Here is a 19,661-nt window from a genome sequence, read left to right on the forward strand (position 1 = left end):
CTCTTCTCTCAATTACCGTTATTTTTCTTTATTTTAGAAGTTGTTTATTTTCTGTCTCTCCCCTCTCCATGGTGAGCTTCAAGAGGCCGTAGTTTGTCTAATTGGTGCACTGCTTTACCGCTATCACCTGATCAGCTCCGGCCATAGAGCAGTCAATCTATATATAAATTATTGACTGAACCAACTCCAGCTTTGCTCCCATTCCACTGAAATGTCTACAGAGCAGGAAAAACTCAAGTGGCCTGATTGCCACCCCCTGTCCCACCCCATATGGAAAATCTGGCTTTTTCCTTCCAGGAATTTCCAGTTTCACAGCTGCACTTTCTGGCCAGTTCCCAACTCCCTCCCACCTGCACTGTCCAGTATGGTCACCACTGGCTACAAGTGGTCTTTGAGTCCTTGAAATGGGGCTGACCTGAATTGGGCTCTGCTATAAATGTAAATTAAAACACATTGGATTTTGGAGACATAGTAGGCACAAAAGAAGGCAAAATATCTCATTAAGAATTTTTATTTTTCGGAGTTCCCGTCGTGGTGCAGTGGTTAACAAATCCGACTAGGAACCGTGAGGTTGCAGGTTCTGTCCCTGCCCTTGCTCAGTGGGTTAACGATCCGGCGTTGCAGTGAGCTGTGGTGTAGGTTGCAGAGGGGCCTCGGATCCCGCGTTGCTGTGGCTCTGGCGTAGGCCAGTGGCTACAGCTCCGATTTGACCCCTAGCCTGGGAACCTCCATATGCCGAGAGAGCAGCCCAAAGAAATAGCAAAAAGACAAAAAAAAAAAAAAAGAATTTTTATTTTTTGAGTTCCCATTGTGGCACAGCAGAAACAAATCCAACTAGGAGACATGAGGTTTCTGGTTCGATCCCTGGCCTTGCTCAGTGGGTTAAGGATCCGGTGTTGCTGTGAGCTGTGGTGTAGGTCGAAGATGCAGCTGGGATCTGGTGTTGCTGTGACTGTGGCGTCGGCCGGTGGCAACAGCTCTAGACCCCTAGCCAGGGAACCTCCATATGTTGCGGGTGCAGCCCTAGAAAAGACAAAGAGATAGAAAGAAAAATGGGGATGGTTGTCTCCATTTCTCAGATGAGGAACTGAGGCTTAGAGAGGTGGAGTCTTTGCCTAAGCTCACCCAGACTGGGAAACTTGAGACCTATTAGAACTTGTCCTTTCTTTACTTTTCTTTCTTTGTTTTTTAGGGCCACATCTGCGGCATGTGGAAGTTCCTGTTAGGGGTTGAATTGGAGCAGCGGCAGCTGAGGACCTACACTACAGCCACAGCAACACGAGCCAGGATCTGAGCTGCATTTGCAAACTACACGGCAGCTTGCAGCAACGCAGGATCCTTAACCCACTGAGTGAGGCAAGAGATGGAACCCTCATCCTCATGGATACTAGTCAGGTTCTTAACCAGCTGAGCCACAACAGGAACTCCCTAGAGTGTGCCTTTCTTGCAAGGATTTGAAGCAAAGATAAACTTATGGGGAAGGAGGAATGGGTGGAGGGAGAATTTCAGCAAAACAAGTCTTGCAGGTGTTTTTCTGGCAAACAGGACCCAGGGTCTGGCTTTTCCAGGTGGGCTCCTTGAGCATCTAGTATGTGCCTGGTCCTTATCCCTGAGGATGCTTCAGTGGGTGTCCTGAGATGGTGAAGCAGAGAAGGCACTCCAGGCCGGTGGAACAGAGGGTGTTTAGGAGAAACAGAGAATGGGTCATCACATAGTGAGGCTGTTTTCTTTTATTCTCTAACAGTAGATACTAATATTGTCATCATCCTCATATCATGGATGAGAAAACTGAGGCACAGAAAAGTCAGATGACTTTACCAAGGTCCAGGGCGGGAGAGGGTAGGGCCGGCATTCAAGCCCTGGTGGGCAGGCTGGTCTTGTCACGTTGGCTGGGGATCAAATGTGAAGTTTGGGAAATACCAAGATTCTATTCAGATCCCCAGATTTTACAGAGGAGGGGAATGAGGTCCAGAGAGGGTCAGAGAGTTGCCCAAGGCCACACAGTGATCTCTGGAGAATGTGAGAAGTCAACCCCCTGGGAAAATGGGGGTGCCTCCAGGATGAAGCCTCCAGGCCTATTTCAAGTCTGCCCTCCTCATAACAGTCCTTTTAAGAAAGAGAGGTTGAGAGGGGGATTCCAGCTACCCCACAAGTCCTCGCTGCCCAGTGCAGCCAGTTTGAGCTTCAGGGAAATGGAACCACATTTATCCGGCCCGCCGCCATGAGCTCACTGTCTAGGCATCCACAGCTCCTGACCCCAAACCCATGTTTCCTTGAGACCCACGGGAAACGGGGAGACCCTGGAGACTCACATGATGGAGGACACAGCTCTCGGCTCTGTGGCCACCCTCTGCTAGCCCCCTGCAGCACCTCAATGCCCCTGTTGACTCAGGCAGGAAACCAGCCGGGGCAGTTTCGCTTCCTGGTCCCGACACAGCCCCTCTGGCCTGCCCAGCTGGCAAGATTTGTTTCTTATGTTTCTTTTCTTCCCTTGTGGAACACAAGTTCATGGGCAGAGTGTCAGGACCCTGCCAGGAAAAATGGGCATTCCGGGCAGAGGGGGAAGGAGAGGAAAAGGCTCGAGCAGGAATAATTGTGTCTGAAAAGCCACATTAATGAATGTCCTAGCCCTGGCGGGGCGTGGGGAACAGGCTAGGGGGGAGGCCAGCCAGCCGAGTGGCTGGAACTGGGCTTCCCTCCTCACCCAGGACACAAAGGCAGCTGTCACAGCCTTCAGACTGCTCAGCTTTCCACACTGAGGGAGGGGCATGAAGGTCCCCATTTAACAGATGGGGAAACTGAGGCTCAGAGAGGGTGTGGCTAAAGAGAACAAGAGATGGAGCGATTTCCCAAAGTCTGCAGCACAAGGGGAGATTTGTGGGCAGGTGGAAGGCCCCAACCTGGGAGGGAAAACTCACCCAGGGCAGTGACAGGGGTAAAAACGAAGCTGTTTAGGGAGGCTGAAGGAGTGGGGTGAGGAAGGAACAGGTGGGTTGACATTCCAGATCTCATACCTGTCATGCCTGAATGCTGTTCCTCACCCCTGGGGTCCCCCTCAAAGGGACTGGCCTCAGAGGGACAAAGGGAGCCAGTTTACAGTTTACAGGAGTCCTTGGCCCGCCCCGGGGTGCTGACCTCCGCAGTGGGCTTGGCCTGGGTTTGAGGCGCCTCCTGGTGGCAGAGTGAAGCACCAGCTGGCACCCAGAGCCCAGCTGGTCCTAGCCCTCCCCTTGAGGAAATTGCAGATAGAAAGGTTAAAAGATAATTTTCAAAAGCGGGTGCAGTCAGGACTCTCACAGACAAATACAGATGAACGCGTGTTAAGATGTTTTAATTGAACTCTTGTGGGAACCAGGCAGGTGTTATCCGAGTTTCAAAAGAGAGTCTGGAAAACGAGCACTTTTACAACAGATGAGACTATTCGAGTAAATAAGAGTAAATAAATGTGCGAATGGAGGCAAATTGGTTTTTCCACAGGGGAGGAGGGTTGTCAACGGAACCTTTCTAGATGGGCCGGAAGGATCCGATAAGAGTGGTTTTGTGTTGCTATCAGTTGCTTACAATTCAGGGGGCTGTAAAATAGTTCAAAGACGAAGTTATGAATCAGCTAACCGGAAGGGTGTGTTGTTAGAGATGATGTTTGAGTGGTCAGAACTGATTCACTGAGACGCAGAATGTTCCATGAAGAAAGAAGAAACAATTCCTTCCTTGAACAAACACCTGCTCATGGAGCAACTACTGCTTGCTGTTTTAGGTGCTGGAGAGGCAACAAAGATGCAAAGCAAAAAACGGACCAGAGTGGCACAGAGTGACCACTTCCAGGAGCAGGGGCTAGAGAGGAGTTCTCCGAGGTGACATCTGAGAGGGGGGAGGAACAGGAGGTGCAAAAGGCCAGGAGCAGGACAGGGGGGAGGGGAGGGTCTGGAGCGGGTGTCCTGGGGCTGATGTTTTCTGTTCTCCCCACTAGAATGTCAGTTCTTGGCTCTACCTAGCCCAGAGGTTGGCAGGCAGCAGGCACACAATAAATGCCCACTGTGCGAAGTGACTCCACATCAACGGGCAGAAGTCACTCGCTGCCTGTTTAGGGGAGAAATGACTGTGAGGTGGGCAGAAAGCAGCAGGGCCCAGGAGGTTCCAGGTCCCAAAGGTGAGGCTCAAGGAAGGGTGTACGGGGGTGGGGGTGTGTGTCACAGAACCAAGGGGCAGCCAAGCTGTGCCGCACCCCCCAGCCCCCTCCTCCCCCACAGAAACCCTGAGTGCTGGGCCCCAGGCAACTTCAAACTGTGAAGTCTGGCTGTCAAATTAGGGCTCTGCTGCCACAATTCCTGATTTTTTGAGATGTAAATGAGCATTTGTGTGTGTGTGTGTGTGTGTGTGTGTGAAATTACCCTGCCCGCCTTTTTTCTGGTGGTTAAAACTCACAGGGAAAATTCATCATTTAGAAGAAACATATGATTTAGTGGCATTTAGTACATTCATGTTTGCAACCATCACCTCTATCTAGCTGTGAAACCTTATCACCCCCAAAGACAACCCCATACCCATTAGCTGTCACTCCCCATTCCCCTCCCCCCCAGTCCCTGGCACCCCATAGAGAACCAGTCTCTAAGGATTCGCCTCTTCCAGACATTTCACGTAAATGGAATCACACATTGTGTGGCCTTTTGTGTCTGGCTTCTTTTGGAATGTTTTCGAGGTTTGCTCATGATATAGCCTGTATCAGGGCTTCCTTTTGTTTTATGGCCGAATTATATTCTGCTGTGTAGATAAACTACATTTTGTTTATCTAGTCACATTTTGGATGTATGGGTTGTTGCTATCAGTGGAAGACTGTGACCAGCACCAGGGGAAACGTGTGGGTGTTGAGTCTGCGTTTGATCCGCGGGCCTGTGTGCCTGGGAGGGGATGGTTGGGTCACATGGTAGCTCCAGGCTGAACTCACTGAGTTCCCACAGTAGCTGGGCCCTGCTTTTCAGGAAAGTGTTGGTGGTTCAAAAATTTTTGAACACCACTGTGTGGGACCAGGCCAAGGAAGGATGGGCCACCTGGGGATCAGTCACCCGCCTCGGGGGAGCAGCCACCACACACCCACCTCCCGTCAGACAGAGGCTTAGCATCACTCAGACTCTAGCCTGCTTGGTCCCTTGAGCTGTGACCTGCTCCCCGCCCCCAATCGGAGGTAGGTCCTCAGACCAGAGCTCCCAGTAGACTCTACAGGCACAGCAGATGACTCACGGGAGGTGGAGCCCAGGATGGAACAGGACAGAAGCTTGGTCTGTTAAGACAGGCAGTGGATGGGAGCTCCCACTGAGGCTCGGCAGTAACAAATCCAACCATATCCACGTGGACATGGGTTCCATCCCTAGCCTCGCTCAGTGGGTTAAGGATCCGGCATTGCCATGAGCTGTGATGTGGGTTGCTGACGTGGCTTGGATCCCACGTTGCTGTGGCTGTGGTGTAGGCCGGCAGCTGTAGCTCCAATTAGACCCCTAGTCTGGGAACCTCTATATGCCCATAAAAGCCCTTTAAAAAAAAAAAAAAAAAAAAGGATGGTGGTGGTGGGGGCGGAGAGGCAGCTGAGAGCAAATGCTCAGGACTGGATGGTTCAAGTCCCTGTTCTGGAATTTTTTTCTTTTCTAAGGCCACATTTGCCACATATGGAGGTTCCTAGGCTAGAGGTCTAATCAGAGCTGTAGCCATGGGCCTACGCCACCGCCACAACAACTCGAAATCCAAGCTGCACCTGCGACCTACACCACAGCTCACAGCAACGCCGGATCGTTAACCCACTGAGCAAGGGCAGGGACCGAACCCGCAACCTCATGGTTTCTAGTCGGATTCGTTAACCACCGAACGACAGGAGCTCCTATTCTGGAATGTTAATGATGTGATCTGACCTGGGCGTCCAGAGGAGTGAGGTGACGTGTGGAAAACACCAGAGCAGAGCTGGGACCATAGGCCGAGCTATGTAAATACTTGCTGTTAAGACTTTTTTCAAGATCAAGACGGCACTGAGAAGTTTATAAGCACATTCCAGTTTAATCAGCGTTCTGACTCTACTAAGTGGTGTCAGTACCCATCCTGCGGATGGGACAGTGGCTCCTTAGGCTGCCTGGCTTGTCCTCGGCAGGGGGGGTGACCTGGGCATATCCATGAAGGGTGTGCAGGTGAGTCACCCAAGGAGAGAGGGAAGAAAAGACTCTCCCAGCTTCCAGCTGGAGGTGCAGAAGCCCATTTGTCCTTCCCTGGGGCAAGAGGCTCATCTCCCTTAGAAACTGCTGGGGCTGACCTGGTTGGTTGGTGGGGCACCCCGGCCCCAGTGCAGCCAGCTCACAGGAGCATGTGACCCAGGAGGAATGACAAAGTCAGGTTTATTGCTCCAGGTTAAACCAGTGGAGACAGGACATGGGGGGGGGTACGCAAGAAGTTGGTGAGGGCCCTCTTGCAGCCTTGGCCTTCAGTGAGTTCTCAGCACCCTGGGAGGCGTACTTTGGACCTGATGATCACCTGCTCATAGGCGAGACCCCCCGTAAGTTCAAGGTGCTACCCAAGGCTCTGGGGAGCATGGCCCCTTTTCCTCATGGTGTCATCTGCCCAGGTCTGAGCCTGGAGCGGGTGGCTGAGGTGATGGCCTCTGTTGAGCCATGTGCTAGCTAGGAAGGTGTCTTGGTGGAGGAGGCGGCTGCTGCCTTCTTCTTGGTGGGGGCCTTCAACAGCGCCAGCTTCTTGGGCAGACTGGTGCTGGCTTTCATCACCACGTCATGTTCAATCTTCTTCCGGATCCCGACTTCCAGGTTCTGAGGGAGGAACCATAGTGCCATCAGACTGGGACCTGAAGTGGGGGTGGCGGGGGAGGGCCTGGCCTGCCTGCTGCAGGGGGCTGGATCAGCAACTCCCCCGACACAGCACCGGAGAGTCTGGTGGGTTGGGGTTAAGTCCTGCTTCTGCCCTGTACTCCCTGGGAACACTGCACACAGGAAAACTTCTCACTTCTGGACCTCAGCTTCTTAAACCTCTGCCCATGCCCATTTTACAGATGGTGAAACTGAGGCACCTGCAGCGAGGAGGCCCTTGCCTAGGGTTCCCAAACCACGTGAATGATGGCAGACTGGAATCCAGCATGCCTCAGCCTCCAGGTCAGCAGCCCTCTCTTGTCCTGTCATCTCTGCTTTGCAAATGGTGAACTGGGGCTCTGAGAGACTGGGGCGTGAGCAGGTAAAAGCGCAGGAATCAGCATCCAAGTCATTGGTTCCAAAACTGGTAGTTTATAATCATATTACCTCAACTGCTCCTTTGCCCTGCCAATGAATTCCAATGACTATGACTGCTTTGACTGTCACCACATGCCTAGGTGCAGGGAACGCAACAGAAAAGACACAGAAACATCTCTGCCCTCATGGAAGTGACATTCAGTGTGTGTGTGGGGAACCACATAAATGTCAGTGACACACTCTGGTAAACTGTTAAATGATGACAGATGGTAGTGCTGTTCTGGAGAAATGAAAGCACAGGATAATGACTGAAGGGTGGAGCTGTGGGGCTGCCATCAGGGGCAGCAGCTCAGATGTGACTTGGAATAAGCCGTATGGATTTCTGGAAGAACCTGGGCAGAGAAAACAGCTGGTGCATAAGTTCTGAGGTGGGACAAGGAGCAGTTACAGGGCTAGTGAGGCTGGAGGGAGGGAGCAAGGGAGAGATAGAGAGGAGGTGAGGGCAAGGAAAAGACAGGAGTAGAGCGTGCCCAGTTCTGTGGGTCTCAGGGAGAAGAACTTGGGCTCTTCCTGCATGAGGTAGGAGCCATGGAGTGTTGTGAGCAGAGGGGAAAGCACTTTCCCGTTTCAGGTTGTCACAGGCGCCCTCTGGCAGCTATGGGGAGTGGCAGGGGCAGGAGATCTGGAAGGATGTAACTGCCCTGGTCTAGGTGGGACTATGCTGGGTGGGTGGGTGGGGTCAGGGAGGTGGGAAGTAGGTGGATTCTAGATTAATCCTGGAGGCAAAAAGGATGAGATCCAACCTGGATGTGAGAGAAAGGGAGGAAGCCCAAGTATCTCTAAGGGGAGACTGTAGCAGGATCAGTGTGGGTAGGGAGCAGAGGCGGGGGGGGGGGGGGGGGGGGGGGGTAGGATCAGGAGCCTGTTTTTTGTTGTTTTTTTCCCCCATGTGATTGCCTTTATTTTTGTGATAGTCTTTTTAATTTTTTATATATGCTTTTTATTTTTTCCATTATAGCTGATTTACAGTATTCTGTCAATTTCTACAATACAGCAAAGTGACCCAGTCATACATATGTACACACATTCTTTTTTTCACATTATCTTTGGTCATGTTCCATCACAAGTGACTAGATATAGTTGCCTGTGATATAGAGCAGATCTCATTGTTTATCCATTCCAAATGCAACAGTTTGCATCTATTAACCCCAGACTCCCAGTCCATCCCACTCCCTCCCTCTACCCAGGAGCCTGGTTTTGATATACTGAATTCGAGATGCCCAAGAGACACCTCCCCCCACTGGCTGCCAGATGGAGGTGAGCAGGGTGCTGGGTACCAGGTCTAAGAAAACTGAGGCTCTGGGGACTATTTCACAAATATAAACAATTTTCTCAAGACTATTGCACTAGTGTGTGGAGTGTGATTCAAATTCAGATCTGATTCCACCAGATCTCTATGTAACTTCTCTTTGTAACTTTATAAGATCAACCCTATCCACCTATAAACAAACAAACAAAAACATTTAAAGACAACCAGGGGGGAGTTCCCTTTGCGGCTCGGAGGTTAATGAACCCACCTAGGATCCGTGAGGATGCAGGTTCGATCCCTGACCTCGCTCAGTGGGTTAGGGTTCCAGTGCTGCCATGAGCCATGGTGTAGGTTGCAGATGCGGCTCTGATTGTGTATTGCTGTGGCTGAGGCTGGCAGCTGTAGCTCTGATTAGACCTCTAGCCTGGGAACTTCCTAAAAAGAAAAAAAAAAAAAGAGAGAGAGAGAGAGAAAACAATCACAAAAATGATGTTTATTGGGAGTTCCCATTGTGGCTCAATGGAAACGAACCCAACTAGGATCCATGAAGACTGGGGTTTGATCCCTGGCCTCATTCAGTGGCTTAAGGATCCGGCATTGCCTGCGCTGTGGTATAGGTTGCAGATGCCGGTGGGATCTTCTGCTGCTGTGGTTGTGGCGTAGGCTGCAGTGGCAGCTCAGATTCTACCCCTAGTCTGGGAACTTCCATATGCTGCAAAAAACAAAACAAAACAAACAAAAAACACTCCCCAAAACAGCCCTGTGCTCTTCTCAGAGGTTTACTGGTATCCTATGGCAATGAATCCCTATAAGAAAAGTGCTACCACTATGACCATTTCACAGGTAAGAGGCTCAAGGTAAAGAAATAATGGCTGTCAACGGACCCTCGATGTGCACCCAGCACTGCCTTCCTGCAAAGCTGGTTTTTTTTTTTTTCCAACTCGTGTCCCAGGCTGCCTTTCCTCTCGATATCTATTAAAGAGGACAGTAACAGGGAACGAACGAAAGAACTCAAACTGCGAAAGCAGCTAACCTAAGTTGAACAGTTTTTGCGCGACTGTCCTTACTTTAGAAGGCCCGTTGATTGGTAGATAATTTTTCCGTACGTACTGCACCTGGAAGGAAACTGAGGCTCACAGCACTGGGTATTCTCCACCCTCAGCCCCTCGCAAGCCCGCGCTCACCTTCTTAAGCTTCTGCTGCTGCACGATGCGTGCCTTCTTGGGTGCGATTACGCGACCTGGGGAAGGATGCGCTTTCATAAGGCTGGAAATTCCGGGATCCACCTCCCCCCTCAGCCCCCAGCCCGTTCCTCACCGCCCTTCCTTGGCCCCCGGTTCCGCTCCGAGGCCGCCGCAGCCGTCTTGCTCTTCGCCGGCTTCTGCGCTTGGAATTTGCGCTGCCCCTGCGCCATTATCAGTCACGAACCGGAATAGGCGGGGCCGTGAGCAGTCGCAGCCGGAAGGCGCAGGGCACGATGGGATACAGTGGGATGGGAGGTGCAATAGCTCATGGGACATTATGTGGCAAAGAATTAAAGGGACAGCTACCCAGATTGGTTAAGTAGATGATCATAGCCTGGGCTTTGCAAAAAAGTAAAGGTTATAGTGATAAGCTAACACTTACTGGGTACTTATTTGTTTTGCAAAACTTACACTATTTTATGCTCTTTATACATAAAACTAAATCTAGGTCCTAAGGGGAGACAAGTGAAGCACTCTGGTGTAAAATTTAAGGTTTCCCAAACTTCAGTAATGGAGATTAAAAAAAAATTATATATATTTTTGCTTTTTTTTTTTTAGGGCTGCACCCACCGCACACGGAGGTTCCCAGGCTAGGGTCAAATGGGAGCTACAGCTGCTGGCCTATGCCAGAGCCACAGCAACGCAGGATCCGAGCCCCCTCTGCGACCTACACCACAGCTCACAGCAATGCCGGATCCTTAACCCACTGAGGAAGGCCAGGGATTGAACCTGCAACCTCATGGTTCCTACTCAGGTTCGTTAACCACTGCGCCATGACAGGAACTCCAAAATATATATATTTTAAATTTTTATAATGATTTTTATTTTTTCCATTATAGCTGGTTTACAGTGTTCTGTCAATTTTCTACTGTACAGCAAGGTGAGCCAGTCACACATATATGTATACATTCTTTTTTTTTTTGTCTTTTTGTTGTTGTTGTTGTTGCTATTTCTTGGGCCACTCTGGCGGCAAGTATACATTCTTTTTTCTCGCATCATCATGCTCCATCCTAAGTGACTAAAAACATTTTTAACATTAAAATATATATATTTTTAAAAGATAAAAAATATATATTTTCTTCCTAGGGCTGCACCTGCGGCACATGGAAGTTCCCAGGCTAGGTGTCAAATCAGAGCTGCAGCTGCCGGCCTAAGCCATAGCAAAACAGAAATCAAGCTGCGTCTGTGACCTACACCACAGCCTGCGGCAATGCCAGATCCTTAACCCACTGAGCAAGGCCAGGGATCAAACCCACATCCTCCAGATACTAGTCGGGTATCCACTGAGCCACAATGGGGACTCCTAAAAATATATTTTTTTTGTCTTTTTGCTATTTCTTGGGCCGCTCCCGCGGCATATGGAGGTTCCCAGGCTAGGGGTCTAATCGGAGCTGTAGCTGCCAGCCTACGCCAGAGCCACAGCAACGCGGGATCTGAGCCGCGTCTGTGACCTACACCACAGCTCACGGCAACGCCGGATCGTTAACCCACTGAGCAAGGCCAGGGATCGAACCCGCAACCTCATGGTTCCTAGTCGGATTCATTAACCACTGCGCCACGACGGGAACTCCCCCTAAAAATATTTTAATATTAAAAAAAATCAGGGATTCCTGCCATGGGGCAGTGGGTTAATGATGTGGCTTGTCTCTGTGGAGGCCCTGCTTCCATCCCTGGCCTGGACATAGTGAGTTAAGGATCCTGAGTTGCTGCAGCTGTGGGATAGGTCTTAGTTCGAGCTCGGATTGGATCCCTGGCCTGGGAACTTCCATATGCTGCAGGGGTGGCAAAACAATATACATAGATAAATAGATAAATAAAATAATCCAACTACAACCTGTGGACTGGCTGCCTCATGTTGTAAATAAAGTTTCACTGGGATGAGGACTGGTATAGGGAATGAGGGGATTAAGGTCGGGATATGCAAAGTCACTTTCATTCTGTTCAATATCTTGGTATTTTGTTCATATGCATTTTTTTTTTTGGCCATACCATGTGGAAGTCCCTGAGCCAAGGATTGAACCCATGCCACAGCAGTGATGAAAGTCTTTGCAGGGACAATGCTGGATCCTTAACCTACTGGGCCAATAGAGAACTCCAGCATCATGGATTTATTTTGCATTAATTTTGATTTTTCAAAAATAATGCATGAAGCTCTTATTTGTCTTGATTAATGAGCCTCCTTGAGATTTTGCACCTGAGGTATCACCCTGATTCCAGTCCTGAGAGCAACATAGGAGTATTGTCTCCATTTTATAAATGAGGAAAACAAAGCATGGAGCGGTGAAGTGACTTGGCCAACATCACACAGCAGAAAAAGTGAAACTGGTATATGACCTCAGGCAGGCTTGTTCCGGCTGCTAGGCTCTTAAGAGCTATGCAAAGGCCCTGTCTGCTTTCCCTTCTCTGGGAAGAATTGTGGCCGCGGGGAAGAAGGTCAGCTTTTGGGCAAGCCATTCAGTTCAGTTTATTATAAAAATAATGGGGCAGGATATGGAGAGCTAGGTTGGTTACTTCTGGGGTCCATCTAGGGTCTTTCACTTAGGGGACCGTGGCACTTAGGGCTGCCCGGAGCTCCTTGGGGGCAAAGACGCCTAGTTCTGTGATGATGCCGCCAGTGATGAGGTCATGTGGGGTGACATCGAAGGCAGGGTTCCAAACTCCTATTCCTGCAGGGGAGAGGGGAGGCAAGGAGGCAGGTGTTCGGTTCAGTAAACATTCTCAAAGTATGTCACCTGTTTTTCCCACAGTGGTTCTTGGGATTGGGGAATACTGGAGAATCTGGGGATCCCCACTCAGAACTGCACAAAGGTGAGAGTTTTGGCACCCAGAAATGAGTTGAGCTCCCCGGCCCTGCAACTATTCCTGGATTGGTCCTCTCTAAGAAGGCTTTATTAAATTTTTTTTTTTTTTAATTTTTGTGGAGATTCCCAGGCTAGGGGTCCAATCGGAGCTGTAGCCGCCAACCTACACTACAGCTCATGGCAATGCCGGATCCTGAACCCACTAAGCGAGGCCAGGGATCAAACCTGAGTCCTCATGGATACTAGTTGGGTTTGTTAACCACTGAGCCATGACAGGAACTCCCCAAGAAGGCTTTAAAGGCTTATATACATCCACCCCACTTGTGCCACCCCAGGGCCTTTGGAAGAGCGGTGCCCTCTGCCTGGATGCCTTCCCTCAGATACACACCACTTGATGTTTCATTTCCTTCAGGTCTTTGCTCAAATGTCACCTTCTCAGTGAGAACTTCTCTGGTCATCCTGTCTGACCCAAGCCCTGCACAGACACTTCCCATACCCTCCCTTGTCTTGTTTATTTCTCCTCAGACTTTACCCTCTTCTAACATACACTGTAATTTTGGTATTTATCGTGTTTGTTGTCTGTCTCCCCATTGAACTGTCAGCTCCCTGAGGGCAGGGACTTTTGTGTCTTTTTTCATTCCTGTATCCCTGGCACCTAGCATGGCATTTGGCATTGGTCAGGTGCTCATTTGCTGAATGAATAACAACACTGCACACAAAAGGCGGCAAACCGGTGGCTTGTAACTGTGCTCTCTGGCTCATGATCTTTTTAAATTAATTTCTCTTTTTATCTGCGCACCCGTGGCATATGGAAGTTCCCAGGCTAGGGATCAAATCGAAGCTGCAGCTGCAGCCTACACCACAGCCTGCGTAACACCAAAACTGAGCCACATCTGCAACCTATGCCACAGCTTGTGGCAAAGCCAGATTCTTAACCCACTGAGCAAGGCAAGGGATCAAACCCACATCCTCACAGAGACATCAGATCCTTAATCCTCTGAGCCACAGTGGAAACTCCTAGCTCATGGTTTTTAAAGACAACTGAATTACCTGCCAGCTTTCAAAATATGGGAGTTTTCATATATATTAAAAAAAGTAAGGCTTCTTTTGGAAAAATCAGAAGAGGTATTCCTTTGGGGTCTGCATTCCTGTGACCACCGGCCAAAGTATCAGGGTCTCCATGTTAGGTAGCTTTATTTCTGGGGGTGAGGTGGGGAGGGGGGCAGAAGAGCTTATCAGCTCTGCTTTCTATGGTCTTATGGATTTCGACTAGTGCTAATTAGGCCTTCAGGAAAGCAGAGGCACCAAGAAAATGAGGAAAAAAACTCTTTTTTTTTTTTCCTAGCATGAATGAATCTGTTTTTTTTTGTCTTTTGTCTCTTTTTGTTGTTGTTGTTGCTATTTCTTGGGCTGCTCCCGCGGCATATGGAGGTTCCCAGGCTAGGGGTTGAATCGGAGCTGTAGCCACCGGCCTACGCCAGAGCCACAGCAACGTGGGATCCGAGCCGCGTCTGCAACCTACACCACAGCTCACGGCAACGCCGGATCGTTAACCCACTGAGCAAGGGCAGGGACCGAACCAGCAACCTCATGGTTCCTAGTCGGATTCGTTAACCACTGCGCCACGACGGGAACTCCTGAATCTGTTTTTAAAAACCTGGAAGGAGTTCCTGTTGTGGCTCTGGCAATAAACCCAACTAGTATCCATAAGTATGTGGGTTTGATCCCTGGCTTCGATCATTGGGGCAGGGATCCAGCATTGCTGTGAACTTTGGTATAGACTGCAGATGTGGCTCAGATCCCATATTGCTGTGGCTGTGGTGCAGGCCGGCAGCTGCAGCTCCGATTGGACCCTTAGCTTGGGAACTTCCATATGTCCCAGATGCTTCCCTAAAAAAACAATAGAACATTAGGCCTTCCTTCTGCTTAGTTGTAAATTATTATTTTTATTCCATATTTGGACTGTGGGGTAGCAGTTTCGTAGTATTTGCAGTGCTTAGGGGTTTTAACTGGCCCTTTTATAAAAAGTTTTTCCATCATACTTGTTAATATTTAATGAGCACTAACTAAGGGCCAGACACTGTTCTCTATATCATGTGGGTTAATTCACTAGATGCCCTGGGGAGTGTGAGGTAGGTCATATAACACCAGCTCACTTACAGACAAGAACACTGAGATTCTTAGTGATGAGAGAATTTTAGGCAACCTAGCTGCTTGGGTGGGGAAGCTGAGAAATATCTGTCTATTCATATGCACTTAACTAGGGAATATTATTCTTTTTTTTGGCCAGGCCTGGTGGCATATGGAAAATTCCTAAGTCGGGGATGGAACCACACCACAGCAGCGATCTGAGCCACTGCAGTGACAATGCCAGATCCTTTACCCAATGCACCGCAAGGTAACTCCGGCCAGGTGATACTATTTCCTCTTCAAGTTAGAAAACATAGGTGACGAATAGCAAAACAATTCACTCTAGGTTTTCCAACTTTTTTTTTCTTTATACAGCCTCGTTCTTGGGCTAGTGGGATGAATTGGAGGTGCAGCTGCCAGCCTACACCACAGCCACAGCCACACGGGATCCTTAACCCACTGAGTGGAGCCAGGGATCGAACCCACATTTTCATGGACAGTAGTTGGGTTCTTAACTATCTGAGTCATAACAGGAACACTTATTAGTTGTACCTTCTGACCTTGAATCTGACCTCCAAGATGATTTTGCTCTAAAAATTGGCTTGGAGGATAAGATTAAGCTCCAAAAGGCTCCAAATGCCATCTGCCACCTGTGAAGGGGTCAGGGTGCCTAAACAGAGGTGCCAAGGCACTGTGGTATCTCCCCTGCAAGTGGATGACTTACCTGGTGCTGCAATCCTGACTCCATTGACATCTGTCAGCTCCTGGCCAGGACGCTCCTCAATGATGATCTCTTGGCCTGACTCCAGACGGAGGTCACAAGAAGAGCTGGGGGCAGCCACATAGAAGGGGATGCCATGGTGCTTGGCGGCGATGGCTAGCTGGTAGGTGCCCACCTTGTTGGCTGTGTCGCCATTGGCAACCACACGGTCTGCTCCCACAACGACGGCTGGGGAATGAGATGTGGGGAATCAGGACCTGGTCCTGGACCCTAGGAGCTCTGCCCCTGCCTCCCCCCCATCCCATGCCCCAACCTGCTGACCTGACACGCCCTTGTGGGCCATGGCAGCTGCCGCCATGCTATCTGTGATGAGGGTGGCAGGGATGTGCTCATAGACCAGTTCGAAGGCCGTCAGCCGGGCTCCCTGGTTGTAGGGCCGGGTCTCTGTACAGAAGGCATGCTCCAGACGGCCTAGGCTGTGCAGTGAGCGGATAACACCTGGGGGTCCCACCCACCAGGAGGTCAGAATGAGATGCCAAGGGACAGTAGGCAGGGTGGTCATTGTTAGGAGCTTGGTTCTCCAAAGGCTGGCCCATCAGTCCCACCCCTGGGTCTTTGCAGTGGCTGGTACAGTTCCCACTGCCTGGTACACGTGTGCTTAGAGAACACCTTCTCCATGAGGTCTTCCCGGATTCCTCCATCTCACATAGTGACCTCTACACCGCCAACCCCTGCTTTCTCTTTAGCACTTACCACCTCTGAAAACATCGTACATACAAATTGAGTTACTGATTGTTTTTTCAATTTTGCATTTTTTTCATTGTAAAGTGACCCAGTCATACATATATATATATATATATATATATATATATATATATATATACGCTTTTTCTCATATCTCCCATCATGTTCTATCTCAAGAGATTAGGCACAGTTCCCTGCGCTGTACAGTTGGATATCACTGCCCATCCATACATATTTACTGACCTGCTTGTTGTGCCCGTTCTTCCTACTTTACTGCTCCTGACAGCAGAAATTTTATCTACTTAGATAGACCTGTGTTTGGCACATAGTAGGTGCCTGATAAATGTTTGAGTGAATGCAGGAATACATGCATGAGTGAATGATGGCGCACACAGTAAGTGCTTAATAAATGTTGTGTGACTGAAGGAATGGATCTGTGCATGAATGATGGGGTACACAGTAGATGAGCCTTCCTTAAGCAGAAATATTTGTTGAATGAATGAACGAATGTCTTGCCATCAGGGCCTCAGTCCCCAGGCACAAGAGAGGGATGTAGGCAGGTAGGGAAACCTGTAGAATTTAGGATCAAGTGGTATCTGCTGCCTTGAACTCTAGGACCCATTCCCCCCAGTCCTGGTCACAGCTACCCTAATCTTTTTTTAGGGTGCTACGCCCTTCCCCTTAGTCCTCTTGGACATACCACCCACTTTCTAGGCACATGGCTCTGGTTAGGCCTATGGAGAGATTGATCCTGGATGGGCAAATGACTCCATCAGGGCCCTTGAGATACAAGGAGACTTTTCTGATACTGTGAGAATAGAAACCCTTGCTCCTTTTCCTCATGATCTGAATCCTGGCCTGCCAGCGGAGTGAGGATGATGCCACCATGGAGGAGGGCAGACCTTCGGGACAGATGGATCCTGATGCTATTATTTGAGCCCCTGGATCCAGCCATACCTGAAGCCAACACCCTGACAATTTCTGTACAAGAACTAATAAATTCACATTTCTAGGGGTATATAAAGTGGTTTGGGTTTCTTTCTTTTACACCCCAAAAGTGCCCTCCCCCATCCCTGTGGATGCCCATTCACCTAGGGCTGTGCCATAGCCAGCAGTGGCCAGTGCACCGGTGTTGCAGTGGGTCAGCACGATCACCTTGCCACCCTGAGGCGCAGCCCGCTCTAGGAGGTGGCGGGCTCCCAGGTCCCCGATGCTCCGATTGTCGCTGAGGTCTTTTTCCAACATGTCCTCGGCCCAGCTGATCACTCTGGGACCGACAAGGGGCTCTCAGCATCAGGCTTCAGGGCCCATACCAGTCTTACCTCCCTGCCCAACACTGCTCTAAGGGAGCTCTCCTGCTGAAAGCTTCTCACAGACGTGGGGCTGAACCCTTTTGTCAGCCACCCAACTGTCGCTCCATTTGCTCTCATGACAGATGTTTACCAAGTACCTTCTGTGTGTCAAGGGACACAGTAGTGAACAAGACAAAAATCTCTGCTCCTGTGGAGCTGACACAGGGGTGGGGGAGGCAGACGTTGAGCAGACAATAAAGCAAGCACAGGAAAATGCAGCAGAATCAGGAGACAGAGAGCAGGAGAGTAAGAGCTGTATTATGTGGGGGTGGGGAAGGCAGAAACCTGAAACCTCAAGGAGAGGAGATTAGCTAGGGACAGCTGGCTTGCAGGAACAGTGTCTGTGAAAAGGCCCTGAGTTAGGAGCCAGCCTGGAGGGGATTAAGGAACTTGGAGAGTATCTGTGTAGCAGATGCGGAGGGAAAGAGTGGGAAGAGGGCAAGGAGAGGACCAGGGCTGGAAGTAAAATTCCTCAAAAGCAAAAACCAGGAAAACGAAGTGGCGCTTGAAAGGGCCACTAAGAGCAGATAGGGCTGGGCCAGTTCAGGGAAAGCAGACAAGGACCTTGGAGCCAGGCTGGCAGGTGTTGAGTTCCAGCCCTGCTTGTGTGACTTTGGACTAAGAAACCTGCCGCCTCAACTTCTCCAACTGTAAAACGGGTCGCTGGGGAGGGAAGGAAAAAAAAAAGAATGAAATAGCCCACAGTCAGTGCAATGCCTGGCACACAGGGCCCCTCTACCTCTCCCGGACCGCCTCCTCGGTGGCACCCTCCCGCTCCGCCTCCTGGGCTGCAACATCGGTCAGGTCACGGGCGGCACGGGCCATGTTGACGGCGGTGGGCCGGGCGGTGACAAGAAAGCTCAGTGCGTCGCGCACGAAGGCTACGAGCGAGGAGAGTCCGGGTCCCCCAGCGCCCGCCTGTAGCTCCACGGCGAGGCTGAGACAGCCCACGAGCGCAATAGCTGGGGCGCCGCGCACCTGGTGGTATGAATGGGGGGTGTCAGGGACCGCAGGCACGCCCCCCCCCCCCATCGGAGCCCCGCCGCGCGGCCCCACCTTCATAGCGCGTATGGCCTCCCAGGCCTGGCGAACCGAGCCCACCGCCTCATAGCGGCTCTGCTGGGGCAACAGCAGTTGGTCAAGGATCTGTAGTGAGCCCCGCGAGTAGCGGATCGCCTCCAAAGTCATGGCGTAGCCGCCGCGCTCACAGTAGCTCGGGGGATCTGGAAGCCTGGGCGCACCAGGGGCGGGACCGGAACACGCGGTGGGGGCGAGGCCTCCCCGGAAGAAGGCGCGTGCGCGCATCAATCCCGTAGGTTCCCGGGACCCGCCCTCCACATGGGGGAATCCTACTCCACCTTCCCCGCCAAGCCCGGCTAGTTAGCTGCCCCCTTGGAATCCCAAAGGTCCCGCTACTTATGGGACAACTATTACATGCCAGGTTCTGTGTTTAGCGTTTGGCTATACCAAGACCGCCAAGTCCCAGGTAGGCACCGTTAGGCGCCTGACTCCTCCAGCCAGGCTCAACTTAGAGCAAGATCCTAACTCTGGGTTACAAGATTGAATGGACTCTTACTGCTGCCCTCAGACCTTCCCATACCTGCGGGCTTGGGGCAGCTAGCACCTCTGGAGAGACAGGGCGCATTACTAGTTCAACTGGAACTTCAGCCCCAAAGAAGGCTGTGTGTCTGGTTTGTTCACCGCTGTAGCTCCGGTAGTGCCTGGAGCACTGCAAGTGCTCTATCAATACTTGTGAAACGATCTTCCTCGGGGTGTAGGGGGAGGTGGTGAGCCACGACTCTCCTGGTGGATGCTCAGCTGTTTCCGAGCTGTTTTCTCTTTTTTCGGTCTTTTCTAGGGCCGCACCCACGGCATATGGAGGTTTACAGGCTACGGGTCTAATCGGAGCTGTAGCCGATGGCCTACACCACAGTCACAGCAATGCAGGATCTGAGCTGCATCTGTGACCTACACCACAGCTTACAGCAATACCAGATCCTTAACCCACTGAGTGAGGCCAGGGATCAAGCCCTCAACCTCATGATTCCTAGTCAGATTTGTTAACCACTGAGCCACGACGGGATCTCCCCTATTTTCATTCTTGAGACTCAAGCTGTGCCACCTCCTCCAGGAAGTCTGCCTAGATTGC

General features: G+C 50.6%; 2 protein-coding genes across 2 annotated transcripts; both read right to left on the reverse strand.

Moving 5' to 3' along the window:
• Positions 1-6,354: 6,354 nt before the first annotated feature.
• On the reverse strand, positions 6,355-10,104 carry C4H19orf53 (chromosome 4 C19orf53 homolog). The gene is made up of 3 exons (XM_047776874.1): positions 9,838-10,104; positions 9,705-9,760; positions 6,355-6,797 (listed from the first exon to the last, which is right to left on the reverse strand). The coding sequence occupies exons 1-3, from the start codon at positions 9,932-9,934 to the stop codon at positions 6,654-6,656; spliced, it is 297 nt and encodes a 98-aa protein (XP_047632830.1). The 5' UTR covers positions 9,935-10,104; the 3' UTR covers positions 6,355-6,653.
• Positions 10,105-12,203: 2,099 nt separating this feature from the next.
• MRI1 (methylthioribose-1-phosphate isomerase 1) lies at positions 12,204-18,786 on the reverse strand. The gene is made up of 6 exons (XM_047776875.1): positions 18,569-18,786; positions 18,252-18,490; positions 17,252-17,427; positions 15,738-15,914; positions 15,420-15,644; positions 12,204-12,430 (listed from the first exon to the last, which is right to left on the reverse strand). Exons 1-6 carry the CDS (start codon positions 18,698-18,700, stop codon positions 12,303-12,305), a joined length of 1,077 nt encoding a protein of 358 aa, XP_047632831.1. The 5' UTR covers positions 18,701-18,786; the 3' UTR covers positions 12,204-12,302.
• Positions 18,787-19,661: the final 875 nt, after the last annotated feature.

This window comes from Phacochoerus africanus, chromosome 4, assembly GCF_016906955.1.
Source record: "Phacochoerus africanus isolate WHEZ1 chromosome 4, ROS_Pafr_v1, whole genome shotgun sequence".
Lineage (NCBI taxonomy): Eukaryota > Metazoa > Chordata > Mammalia > Artiodactyla > Suidae > Phacochoerus > Phacochoerus africanus.